The sequence below is a fragment of the Dicentrarchus labrax genome, unplaced genomic scaffold (genome assembly GCF_905237075.1).
Source record: "Dicentrarchus labrax unplaced genomic scaffold, dlabrax2021, whole genome shotgun sequence".
Lineage (NCBI taxonomy): Eukaryota > Metazoa > Chordata > Actinopteri > Moronidae > Dicentrarchus > Dicentrarchus labrax.
In genome coordinates this window covers 33340036-33353506 of record NW_026136720.1, presented here as the reverse complement: position 1 = coordinate 33353506, position 13471 = coordinate 33340036, and the positions used below count along the sequence as shown (strand labels likewise).

At 41.5% G+C, this 13471-nt stretch overlaps 2 protein-coding genes across 3 annotated transcripts in view; both read right to left on the bottom strand.

The window, feature by feature from the left end:
• The window catches only part of LOC127353125 (uncharacterized), a 54114-nt gene extending 51882 nt beyond the window's left edge, over positions 1-2232 (bottom strand). Inside the window, exon 1 of the mRNA XM_051382136.1 lies at positions 573-2232. The gene's annotated coding sequence lies outside the window, so the exon portion shown is untranslated. The remainder of the gene's footprint in view (positions 1-572) is intronic.
• Positions 2233-3993: 1761 nt separating this feature from the next.
• Positions 3994-13471, bottom strand: part of spast (spastin) — a 10616-nt gene continuing 1138 nt past the window's right edge. The window contains exons 2-16 of one of the 2 annotated variants that reach the window (XM_051382169.1): positions 10576-10659; positions 10158-10241; positions 9741-9827; positions 9050-9326; positions 7378-7471; positions 7216-7290; positions 6664-6735; positions 6472-6547; positions 6294-6385; positions 6108-6187; positions 5753-5795; positions 5596-5675; positions 5226-5296; positions 4674-4714; positions 3994-4208 (exon numbers count right to left, since the gene is read on the bottom strand). In XM_051382169.1, the coding sequence (XP_051238129.1) occupies positions 4083-4208; positions 4674-4714; positions 5226-5296; positions 5596-5675; positions 5753-5795; positions 6108-6187; positions 6294-6385; positions 6472-6547; positions 6664-6735; positions 7216-7290; positions 7378-7471; positions 9050-9326; positions 9741-9827; positions 10158-10241; positions 10576-10659 (1382 nt within the window). In that variant the 3' untranslated portion in view covers positions 3994-4082. The remainder of the gene's footprint in view (positions 4209-4673; positions 4715-5225; positions 5297-5595; positions 5676-5752; positions 5796-6107; positions 6188-6293; positions 6386-6471; positions 6548-6663; positions 6736-7215; positions 7291-7377; positions 7472-9049; positions 9327-9740; positions 9828-10157; positions 10242-10575; positions 10660-13471) is intronic. The other variant, XM_051382170.1, reaches the window with a different exon arrangement.

Sequence of the window (13471 nt, the reverse complement as noted above, 5' to 3'; positions counted from 1 at the left end):
GGCAGAGGTCCACACTGTAGATACAGGTCAGAGGTTTGTACTGTCTATTTGACCCATATAATAGTAACAATAATATTATTAATATTAACTTTTGTCATAAGTTTCAGTGAAGTCCAGTTGTCATTGTTGATCTATCTTCAGTCTTCATTTTGATTATTATTATTTTTCTTATCCGTTTTTTTGACTTTTATCTCTTTTTGGACTTTTATCTCTTGATCAGAGTATAGGGTTAGGATAACAACTGATTTTAAGTGGTATCTTCAGATGTGTATCAAGCACACTTTTTGCTGCTTTGGATGATATACAATTCTTTTGTCCAACTCTGAGTGTTCAACTTACACAGAAAGACAGCTGCTTGTCAGTTATATACATGTACATATACATATACATATATATGTATATAAACACGTGACTTTCACACGGTAATATCTGGCAGGAAGTGTGATCTGTCTGGTTTCCACATCCTGTCACTGCAGCTAAAATGCATTCAGATAAATATATACAAAGAGTAATGTTCCCTTCATTGACACTGTGTTACAACCCCAATTCCAATGAAGTTTTTATTCACTCACTTTGAATTAGATGCCTGCAACACAATCCAACTTCAGTTGCTCAACAGTCCGGGGTCTCCATTGTCGTATTTTGTGCAAGTTACCCATGCCATGGGCACTAACACACCGCCATACCATCACAGATGCTGGCTTTTGAACTTTGCGCTGATAACAATCCGGATGGTCCTTCTCCTCTTTGGCCCGGAGGACACGACGTCCATAATTTCCAAAAACAATTTGAAATGTGGACTCATAAGACCACAGTACACTTTTCCACTTTGCGTCAGTCCATCTCAGATGAGCTCGGGCCCAGAGAAGCCGGTGATGTTTCTGGGTGTTGTTAATATATGGCTTTCGCTTTGCATGGTAGAGTTTTAACTTGCACTTGTAGATGTAGCGACGAACTGTGTTAACTGACAATGGTTTTCTGAAATGTTCCTGAGTCCATGTGGTAATATCCTTTACACATTGATGTCGGTTTTTAATGCAGTGCCGCCTGAGGGATCGAAGGTCACAGCATTCAATGTTGGTCTTCGGCCTTGCCGCTTACGTGCAGAGATTTCTCCAGATTCTCTGAATCCTTTGATGATATTATGGACCATAGATGATGAAATCCCTAAATTCCTTACAATTGTACGTTGAGAAACGTTGTTCTTAAACTGTTGGGCTATTTGCTCACGCAGTTGTTCACAAAGTGGTGAACCTCGCTCGGAATGTTCCAAACAGGTTTTTTTTGAGCATTCCTCAACTTTCCCAGTCTTTTGTTGTCCCTGTCCCAGCTTATTTGGAACGTGTTGCAGGCATCAAATTCAAAATGAGTGAATATTTGCAAAAAAGTTTATCAGTTTGAACATTAAATATCTTGTCTTTGTAGTGTATTCAATTGAATATAGGTTGAAAAGGATTTGCAAATCATTGTATTCTGTTTTTATTTACGTTTTACACAACATCCCAACTTCATTGGAAATGGGGCTGTATAATAACTGACTGAATATACTGTATATATAGTGTAAACGTAATCAGAGCGATGTGTCCATTTGTGTGTTTTGTGCTTTATTTGTACAATAACAACCAGAATGAAAACCTTCAATGGAAATTAAATACTTGAAAACTTGTAACAGAACAAAACAACATCAGTAAGTAATATATGTAAATATATATTTGTGTGTTGTTGGGGGGCCTTTAAATATGAACTTGTTCATTTTGTGTGATTTTAACTGGACATATTAATCTGATGGGTCACTTCCTGTTTGCACACAAACACCCTTTTCTTTAGCTTAGTTTCTTTTTGGTTAGATTGTACATTGTGTGTTTCCTGTGTTTGCCTTCATTATCTCTTTAATGAAGTGTGTGTGTGTGTGTGTGTGTGTGTGTGTGTGTGTGTGTTTACATGCTGGCTGATACCAGAACTCCACATCCTTCCACTTACTAACTATTAATAGTGATTTTGGTTATATTTATTTCTAAATTGATAGTTTAGTGTGTTTTACGACTGAATCAATCAATTATTGGCTATTGTTTTTCTTTAAGGGTGGTGCCCAGAGGAACTTGAATGTATATTAAAGTTATTATTTATTATCTTTTGATAATTAATCAGTTTTGAAAGCCAAAATTAGTGGATTGCACCTTTAAACCACTGTTGTACCAACCAAAGGTACCGCTGTACAGTACACACACACAGACACATAAACTCTGCAACTGAAGAAGAAAAAGAAATGCATTTAACACTCACTGTCTCATTGATTCTCTTCAGACTGACACAGCTGACAGTTGACTCTCTTCATGACAAAGAGTTGTGAAAACAGGAACTTACTTTTGTTTCCGGATATAAGAAAAGAAAAAAACTGTGGTTATGATCTCTGCTGCTCTGCTTATGGTCACATGGTTGGTAAAGTGTCCCTGTTTACAGGAAGTGTGAGCTGTCAGATTTCTGCCTGGTAAAGTTCCAGTGTGAAACATTAAGGACAATCTGTTGTCAAAAATATATATATATTCATAGGTATGTTATTTCCCTCGGGATAAATAAAGATTCTTGAATCTTGAATTTTCTGTGTGTGTGTGTGTGCATGTGTACTGTACATATATACATGTTATTTACTGATGTCATTTGTTCTGTTTCAAGTTTTTAAAGCCATTGAATCTCTTCAAATTCTTTGTTTCATAGGTTTTCATTCTGGTTGTTATTGTACAAATACAGCACAAACACATACGTGGACACATGATATCTCTCTGATTACATTTACACTATATATACAGTATATTCAGTCCAGAGCCGGTCGGCCCTAAACGCTCACTAACCTGTAGGGCCCCCGCCTCCCCCTTGTGTCAAAACAGGTGTCAGTGTTCCCAACTTCAAAGAGAGGATGAGGCACAACTATCCGCCATAAAAAGAGAACAAACACCATGAGAGAGGATTGTGGGAACAGGAAGGGATGTGAGTCAATAACAGCGTTAGGCTGTTGTGCAGCTCTCGGTCTGTCTGGTTCTTCCAGGGCTGTTCTGTTTATAACCTGCAGGGAAAGACAACCACGTTCTGGGTGAACCTGCAGTCATTCTGGGGTGGCACTCATCAGACACTCAGGTGGCAGGAACGGTCTCAGCTTTCCAGTCATTCCCAGTTTATCCAATTCCAACACTGTTTATGGAGCCCAGTATGCAAAAATACTTAAATACACTAAAATAGCGCATGGTATTTGCCCTAAACTGCATGGGATCAGTATAAAGTGGCCTGTCTGCAGACGGAAGACTTCTTGACATGACATCTTCAGCAAACAAAACAGTTTTTCCATTGCCAAAATGTAGCCTAACTTTGGAGCGTTATTTAACTTCCTTCTTCCTCCTTCAGGCAAGTAGGTTTCATATGATACCAGAATTTAACTCTAGCTTTAAAATGGAGCCCCCTACAGCCTCTGGAAGACAAAGTGCGGAAGACGGAAGGATAATGGGGTGACATTGGGGAAGCCAATCAGATTTCAGGGATGGACGCTGGGGACCAAATCCACCCACGTTGGAGGTATTAAGAATAACTACCACATCAATCCTCCTGTTGATGGTCTGGTTTGTTTATGCAGGTTATAGAGGCATCAATATTAAAGCTCCAGTGTAACATTACTGTAATAAATGTACCGGCCCGACATTCTCTTTTTCTGCCTTGATTGTGAAGGACATTCTGACTTGTGATCCTTCACTGATGTTTGTGGCTGTCGGTCACAAGAACACCTCAACTCAGATGTTACCCAGACTTGATCGTCTGTATCAATCAACTTTATGGAGATGCACAAATATCACTGGAGCAATAAGCCAAACTTGTAAAATCAATCTGTGTTTAATGGAGTCTGAACACAAAGACACAAAAAACTGAAATAAATGGCGGTTTTTATCCTCACTGATACAAACAGTTCAAATTAAAATGTCTTTGAGGGGCCAAATAAGAAACAAAATATACAAGGTGAAGATTCTTTATTTTGTAGAAACATTGGTACAAAGGTTCATAAAACTGCTGTAGATCAAAAAGAAGTCAGTTTGTGTAGTTTACACAGCCGTAGTGTCTCCGTAGTCTCTGTTCCAGCGGACGTAAACCTGCAGAGTCTGCGGACTGACACTTCTCTGGATCTTCTTCAGAGACTCTACAAAGTCTCTAAAACAAATGTTTCGGACCTGTGGAGAAAGCAGAAGACGTCCGATGACTAAAATCCTTCATCTGTTTCAAATCTAGAGTTAAAAAGTAGTAAAGTAGATCTAAACAGTGGATGGTAAACATGTAGCTTCAAACTGATGCATGCACCAAGGGGATAAGGTGCCATTGATTATAGATTATTGATTGAATCAATTATAGAACACAGCTCTAGAGTTTATACACTGTTTAATGAGGAACACTGGAGATACAAGTTCATCAGTTGACAGTGAAACTAAACTTGGTCACTTTGAGTGCTTGCTGATTTTATTTTGTTCTCCAACTGTCTCGCTGAATGAAACACAACCAACCCCCCAGTGTTAGAGTGGACCTGTAATACACAGTGATATTAACAGAACCCCAGTAAAAGAGAATCAATTCAGACAATAATTAATCAGTAACTGGTTGATCACATGATTACATCATCACCTGCAGTGGAGTGAACTCACCTCGCTGACCTTCACGTTCCTCACTTGTTCTGGCCGCAACTCTGTCGAAACACAAACAACAAACATAACTTCTGTTTCTTCATCAGAACAATAAAGTGAAGCTGCAGTCTCACTCAGGTCTGCAGATATCAGAAGGTTAATGTTTCATACTTCATAAAACCTTTAAGGCGACCATAAAGCCCAGTTCAGACCAAACATTTGTGCAGAGGTTCCATATGACAGTGGTGTAAATATACACTATAGGTCTTATATAGGCACAAGAAAACAAAATTAAATTGTTTGCTGAGATAGAATTGATGAATGTAAAATATATATATATATATATCAGAAGTTATATCAGAAGTTAGCTACAATTATTAATCTCCTGCTTTGAAGTTATAAAGCAGTTACATTTTTGGTTAAAACAAACTTCGATACAGCATATGATACAGACATTTAAACCGAATTGTATGGAGAGAAGAAAACACAAAAAATTGCTGTTAAATTTAAGCCTTCATAAATTCAAATTAAACACAATTTACTGGCTTTTAAGGTTTGAAGACTGTATCTCACCTCTGATTGGTCCCAGGGAGGCATCTTTAGCCAATGAGGTGAGGTCACTGCCGGAGTAGTCCTCTGTCATTCTAAACCAGAAGCAGAAAGTTCAGGTAATGTTGTTAACAAGGTGCATCGCAGCCCTTTGTTGGTTATAAAGAGATAAAACTATTATATATATATATATAATAAAAAACTGCATCTGAGTCTGCTTCACATGAAGCTCCAACAAAGGTCATCATTACTGGACATTTTCAAAATGTCTGAATTTACACATAATTCTCCTAAAGAGACACAAAAAATTATGATTTTATCGTGCCACCCACCCACAAAAGAACACAAATGATATTATTCTCAGTCAATCAATAAATAGGTGATGAGGGTTGACCTGGCCAGCTGGCTCAGCTCTCTGTGAGTCAGTGGGTTTCCATGTTTCTCCAGCAAGTTCTTCAGCAGCTGGAAGCGAGTCTGAAAACAAAAGCAGCATCAGTCAGACCAACCTGAAAGATGGATGTTTGATATCTTTAACTGGAGGTTGGACTCACCTCCTCGGCTGGCAGAGCGACATACACACGCTTAGCAAAACGCCTGCAAATAAAAACACATTTTATCTGTTAGCTGCTGTTCGAAGTCATTCATTTAATTTAAATGCAGTAAATTAAAGAAAATAAGATTCTATAGTATTCTGTAGTGTTCAACTGAAGTTCAGCTTTTGCTTTTTATTGCCTTTATTTGCTAGAGACAGCTGTGGATGGACAGGAAAGGGGGGCAGAGAGAGGGGATGACACGCAGCAAAGGACGGCAGGTCGGATTCGAACCCCCGTCCACTGCCCCGCCAGCTCTACCAACTGAGCTAACCGGGCGCCCTGTCACATTCATTTCTAAGATAAGACTTCTCACCTGAGAACAGCCTCATCCAGCTCCTGAGGCCTGTTGGTGGCTCCCATCACCAGCACCTGGTCATCAGCTCCTGACTGGACCTGGAACAAGAATTTATCCATCAGTGTTTGCTAATGATTCCTACAGTTAATGTTGCACCAGAATAAACCACAAAGTTATTCCTTTGCAAGCTTTTCAATATCTCACTCCGTCAAACTCGATGAGGAATTCGGTCTTGAGGCGTCGGCTGGCGTCGTGCTCGCCCTCCCTCCGCTCACACAGCAGACTGTCCACTTCATCTGGACACAGACAACAACAGGGTTCACACAACCGTTATTTAAACAGAGTCAGTGATGCTAACGACATCCATGATGGTGATAGTTACCGATGAAGATGATTGAGGGTTGCCGCTCTCTGGCCACAGAGAACAGAGCTCGAACCAGCTTCTCTCCTTCACCCACCTGCACACAGACGACGTCGCTGCAGCCAATCAGTCGTTCTAATCTGCTCGTTATTTGGTGGAATAATGGCAGTGTAATGTGAATAGTGAAACATGGATGTTTTCAGAGATACTTACATATTTGGAGGTTAAGCTGGCGGCGCTGATGTTGAAGAAGGTGGCGTTGGACTCAGCAGCCACAGCTTTAGCCTGGAGTCAATAAAAGGTACAGAAAACTCTGAACCCTTAATATGTGTTAGTCATGGATGTTGTCCTGCCATCAGCCCTGAGAAATGTCACCAAGTGCTGTAAAGTGGTTCCGTTTCATTTTCACTAAAGGGACGTTTGGATGTAGACGGTACATTTATTTATATCACACATTTCATGGCCAACACAAAGTGCTTCACAGAGTTCACGAAAAAAACAAGAAAGGACAAACAATTAAACAAACTGATAAATTAAGGTAACATTAATTAGAAGCAGTCGTAAACAGATATGTCTTCATCTTGGATTGGGTTGAAAGGTCAAACTGAAGATGTGTGAAGAGATTCAGGCGTCTCATTTTGATGGTGGATATTGTGTTTTACTGGTGTGATTGTCATTTTATTTGTTGTAAGGAAACATTTATCATACAGAATATATCAAATTAGCACCAGTTAAGTTTGACAGTGGGAAGTTTCTCAGACTCACCAGCATTGTCTTGCCGTTGCCGGGTGGACCGAACAGAAGAAGTCCTCTGGCCGGAGTGCGCAGTCCTGTAAACAACTAGAGAAGAAGAGAATCTGTTTCTTCAGTAAATGTCCAACGTGACAAACATTAAACCTCGGTTTCTCTGTCGGTCAGTGAACTCACCTCCGGTCGCAGCGCCGGCAGGATGACGATCTCCTGCAACGCCTGCTTTGCCAAATCCTGACCGGCAACGTCCTCGAACCTCACGGACAAGCAGCTGGAACACCATCGATACAACAATCAATACAGATTAACCGATGACAGCATCACCTCACTTCAGGTTCACTGTGTCCATTTATCAGCCCTGTTTTTGTCTCTTTCTGTTGTTTTTTGTCTGGAACACCTGGTTAAAGCTATATTAATCAATTAGTTTTTTGCTCCATAAAATCAAAAAAAATGTTTATGACCAAATCCTCAAAGATATTCAGTTTAAACCAGAAAATAATCTCTAAGTTCTCTCCTATTTGCACATTGACTTTGTTGTACCGTTCTTTTATTAAATCAATTTGATCTTTTTTTTGGTGTCGTGCTTTGAAAACCTCGCTGTAAAGAACAGAAACTCCCTCAATCAAACCGTTCAATGATCTATAAACTGATCGGTGAGCATCTCTGACAGTTACAGCTGATAACCAGCAACTCAATGGCTGCACTGTGAACTTCAGCTTCTTCTTCTGGCCAGAGGTCTATTCATGAATATCAGTCACGTGACCTTTTACGTCATCCTCTCTTTTCCCAGCTTACTAGCGCCATCTTGAGTTCCTACCGAGTACCGGCATAGACAGTACTGACAAGCATTAGCTAGCTGGCAACGATTTACGGATTCATATGGATACAGTAAATAGCTACGAAAGACAACATTTCGCACCTCGACTGCCATGAAAAGAAACGCTACTACTCTGTCTGTCTGTCTGTCTGTCTGTGTCTGTCTGTGTCTGTCTGTGTCTCTGTCTGTCTGTCTGTCTGTCTGTCTGTCTCTCTCTCTCTGTCTCTCTCACCCCAACTGGTCGAGACAGACGACCACCCACCTAGAGCCGGAGGATCTGTCCTAGGTTTCTGCCTTTTAACAGGCAGTGTTTCCTTGCCCTTGTCTCCAAGGTCTTGCTCATGGTGGTACTGTTGGGTCTCTGTAATTAATGTTATAAAGAGTTCGGTCTAGGCCTGCTCTATTTGAAAAGTGTCCTGAGATAACTTCTGTTATGAATTGGCGCTATACAAATAAAATTGAATTGAATTGAATTGAAATTGAATACGCAGCTAGCGTTAGCTCGCTAACAATATATTTACATCCACTCACCACAGACAAAATGAGCACTGCACAGACGAGTGTTTGCAGTTGGTGTTCACGGTGTCACCACCCTGCTCTCTCCCGGCAGCTGATGTGTGGCTGTCAGAAAGCCTGACAGCGCTGCGCTTCATTCAACCACATTGTAGTAACGCAAGTAACGCGCCACTTTACATTCTCAGTAACGGACGGCGTTGCAACGATGGGAAAAGTAATTAATTAGATTACTACGTTTACTGAAAAAATAACGCCGTTAGTAACGCCATTATACTTAAACGCCGTTACTCCCAACACTGTTTGCAACAGACTTAGTGATCTCGCTGAATCACGTACTGGACATGGCGGTAGACACGTTAGAATGTGAGTGACGTCAGGTAATATTCATGAATAGTCCCTTCTGGGCGGAGGTCTATAGTCCCTTCTGGGCGGAGGTCTATAGTCCCTTCTGGGCGGAGGTCTATAGTCTCAATGTGGAGAACAACACTGCTGCGATCATTCACATTAACAACTCACCTGTCGACGACCTCGCTGAGGATGAGTTCGGCGAGCTTCCCGTCCACGTTCTTCAGGTTCTTTGAGTCTTTCTTCTTCAGCAGTGTCGGGGAGCCGGCTCTCCCGCTGTGACGACTCATTCTGCCCTGCAGGGGGCGCCGGGAGCTGAGGGTGGAGCAGCGATGGAGGCCCCCAGAGGAAGAGGAGGAGGAAGAACAGGACGTCTTTGGAAAGAGCTTTGGTCGGCTGGCCGATGCCGGATTCACAGAGTCTCTCTTTCTGGAGACAGCGCCACCTGCTGACCAAACGATGAGTTCATGAGATTTTCTGTTTTATGGATGCACATCCATGATTATTGATATTTGATTTATATTATTATGTATTGTTCCAATAATTAAATTATAGCCAATAAATTATTGATCCATAATCATAATAATTTGGCCCCGACCAGCAAAATTGTATTAATATTTTTGCCAAATTAATCGCATTTGTGGCAGCTGCAAGATTCTGGAGAACTCAGGAAACGCAGCACAGAATTCAGCAGTATCGGACACTTTGGTATTTTATGGGACTCAAACATGAGACAGTGCGGCCTGAAGAGCAGCAATCTACAGACCTTGTTCTGTTTGTGACTTCGAGAGGAAATAAAATGAGGGCAGAACAGTTTCACATTTCTTCCAGATGTATCCACTGTGGATGTGCTGTAACGTACCTGAGTGCAGGTGGGAAGCGTGGTAGACGGGGTTAGTGCCATCAGTGTAAATGTATGTCTGAGCCCCGGATCCTGAGAGCCCGCTGACTAAAACAACAACAACAACAACAACAACAAGGAGGAGAAAAAAGACGTTAGGCTACTAGCCAGAGAGCTAACGTTACGCTAAAACAGTATTGGAACATCTCTGGAAGTTTTCTGATTTCAACTTTGGACGTGAGAACGTATCTGCATTCGTGTAAGAGTGAAAAACAAAATGCAGTCTGGCAGGAAAGAGTATGGAGTCTGTTCAATGTCTGTTTAATGTGACTGATCGTTACGTTCTCCAGTATTGTCTACATAAGGTCAGGGTTGCCGGAGGGACTGTGGAAACCTCGACAGACTGAAGGTTTGATGTGGTGGAACCATCAAAGCTACCTAAAGACTGCAGTCGGTCTTTGGCTGCAGTCAGGTTGGTGCTCATCTTGTTCTGCAGCCGTCTGTCTCGATCAGATTTCTCTCCTGGAAAAGAGAACAATCATAAAAACAGTCATGAACAAACCAGTCGTTCACACCACGTGAATTTAGTCCTGACAGAAACACTGCTTAACTGAATCTCAAAGAATCTACTCAATCTCATACAGTAACTATTATTGATTCCCGATTGACAAGAAGACTGTGGACATATGACGGATTATAGCTCAATATAATTAGCTTAATATATGTATTTAAATCATTACATTAATGGACATCCTTAATGACAATGTTGTATTATTTATTATTAAAATGGAATATGGATATTATTGAACATGTTAAATAAAATGTGGGTCAGTTGTTTGTTGATCCATGAACTCACCACGTCCTGAGATCTGGATGGCGATTCCTCTCTCCAGTTCGATGATTCCTCGTTGGTACCAGCTCACCGCCTGCTGCTTGTCACCTGATGACACATATGGATATGGACTCAAACACACACACACATTCTTATGTTTACATGTATCGGAGCTGAAAACGTGTTTCCATTAACTTATATCAGACTGACTGACTCCTACGACAGTCTGGACCTTGTAAACTGTGTTCACATGTTCTGCCCAATGTCTTAAAACCCTATTTGGACACTATTTCACCTGAGGAGCCGGTCTCCACAGCTGGGGCTCGCCAGACAAAATTGAACTAGCCTTTATAATTTCAAACAGGGCAGTGCTGGAAACATGACACTGAGTGACGCTGAGTGATGCTGAGTGACTTGGGCTGGTTTGTTTTAGCTTTAAATGCTTTTCTGAATATGTTTTGCTTTTAATCCACCCACAGTGGCTCTTTATTAAGAGAGTCAGCAGCAGTGAGTTGCTGTGGGTCTGGACTAAACTGCCCCCAGAGGTTAACCACAGTAACTACACTAACAGAGAAACTGAGAAAAGTGGCTTCCAAGTTTTGACTGTCTGTTCAAATGTGTTTTATATAGAACAGCAATTATGTGCTTATTAAATGTGCATTCTCTGAACAATTTTTATGTCTTTAAAATCATGACCAATTGTTTGACCTCTGCCCGTAAACTGCAGAGCCTGCTCTCTTTGTATCAGCATAAACAGATATATCGGTAGTGCAGTAACTGTCTTCTGACAACATTTGTTACATTAAATCTGTATTTCTGAATGTTTCATGAGTAGCAAGTTGAAATAGACAAATCATTAAGAATTTAAGCATTATTGTTTTGCAGTAATAGCTTGTCCTGTTAGCCAGCTAGCACTAGCACAGTAATATATGAACTATTATCACTATCTGCTCCAATGGACTCAGTTAACAATCCCCAGATGGAGTCAGTGAGAGTTCCCAGTGGAGAACATAAAGATTCCCTTTGTTTTAATTAATTCCTACATTTTCCTCAAATTGTATAGAAGTCAGGATTTACAGACACTGAAGTGCAGCGACTGCAGCTGAAGCTCAGAGACAGCGAGGGAGAGCGCAGTGACTGCAGCCGAAGCTCAGAGACAGCGAGGGAGAGCGCAGTGACTGCAGCCGAAGCTCAGAGACAGCGAGGGAGAGCGCAGTGACTGCAGCCGAAGCTCAGAGACAGCGAGGGAGAGCGCAGTGACTGCAGCCGAAGCTCAGAGACAGCGAGGGAGAGCGCAGTGACTGCAGCCGAAGCTCAGAGACAGCGAGGGAGAGCGCAGTGACTGCGGCTGAAGCTCAGAGACAGCGAGGGAGAGCGCAGTGACTGCAGCTGAAGCTCAGAGACAGCGAGGGAGAGCGCATTGACTGCAGCTGAAGCTCATAGACAGCGAGGGAGAGCGCAGTGACTGTCAAAGTCAGAGTTACTGACATCGTTGTTTCTCTGAGACCGAACTAGACTCAACTAGAAACTAATCAAACATTTAAAATGTTAGTTAGAACTACAATTTTGACCAAAGTTGTAGTTCATGCTGTTTGCCTTTGGGGGGCAATATTGATCTGCTGGATCCTGATCATTAACTGACCATCAGATTCAACAACCTTCATTCAGTTGTTTATGTTCATCCTGTTCAGAGCAGCAGCTTCACAACAACAGACAGACGACGGACATTAAACAGTTTCACATTATAGATTACAATAAAACAACAAAACTAATCATGGTTCAATATTCTCCAATATGAGGATTTCAAGTTTTTGTGCTTTAGACAACTGTAGATTAAAGTTCATTATTTGTAGAGTGATCAATAATGAGTGGTCGGTTCCAACTGATCAATAATCAATAAACAGTCAGGTCCCTGTTGTCATTTGCAGCTGCAGGACACTGATAAGGTTAATTATTAATTATCATCTATCTATAAAGCAAGGAATGTCTGTCTGTCTGTCTGTCTGTCTGTCTGTCTGTCTGTGTGTGTGTGTGTGTGTGTGTGTGTGTGTGTGTGTGTGTGTGTGTGTGTGGCTCAACTATCTCTGCAGATCAGGATCAGACTGACCTGAGAGTTTCAACATGGGTGCTGTGTGGTTTAAGGGTGTGCAACGTCGGCTTTGTTTGGACTACAAAGATTCAGTTAATAAATTATTTCATAAATTATTTAGAATTCCGCTAGCATTGTCAGCCAATCACTGCAGAGCCCTAATGTGTAGTGATTGAGATCCTGACCCACCAAACATCCCGGAAAGTGACGAAATTACGTTTTTCACTCTAAATGACATAATTCTACATAATCACCAGCAGTAAACTGGACGCTGTCTGATTCCCTCACTCGCAAGACGGAGAATGTTTTCCGGTGGAAAGTAAACTGATGTCTCGGTCCGGAGGGCTGGCGGTCGCGGTGATTTTTGATCACAAACACTCGCTGTTTTTCGGGCAGAAATGTAACGGAAGAGTTGGTAGGACAGGCGGGAGGACAGACAGGAGGACAGACAGGAGGACAGACAGGAGGACAGACGCTTCTCCACGTACAGCTGTGGTATTTTTTTTCCTCATATAAGTTGCCAAAGACAGTTACAGTTACTATGTTACTGTTGTTTGGTCCTGTAACGTTGCTTTGTGGGACATTTCTCTGTATTAAGTTGAGTGAGAGACCTGTGCAGTTATCAGACTGTCTGACCGACACGCCCTCGCTCCGCGCCGTCGGCTTATCTGTTCACACTATTTTGGTAGTTATAAAACAATTTCTTGATGTGGAAACCCTTACTGCCATTGCTCTCTCTCTCTCTCTCTCTCTCTCTCTCTCCTATATATATTACAGGGCTAAATAATATGTCCTGCCCAGTTCATTTAGTAGGCTATGCTACAAGTTAGT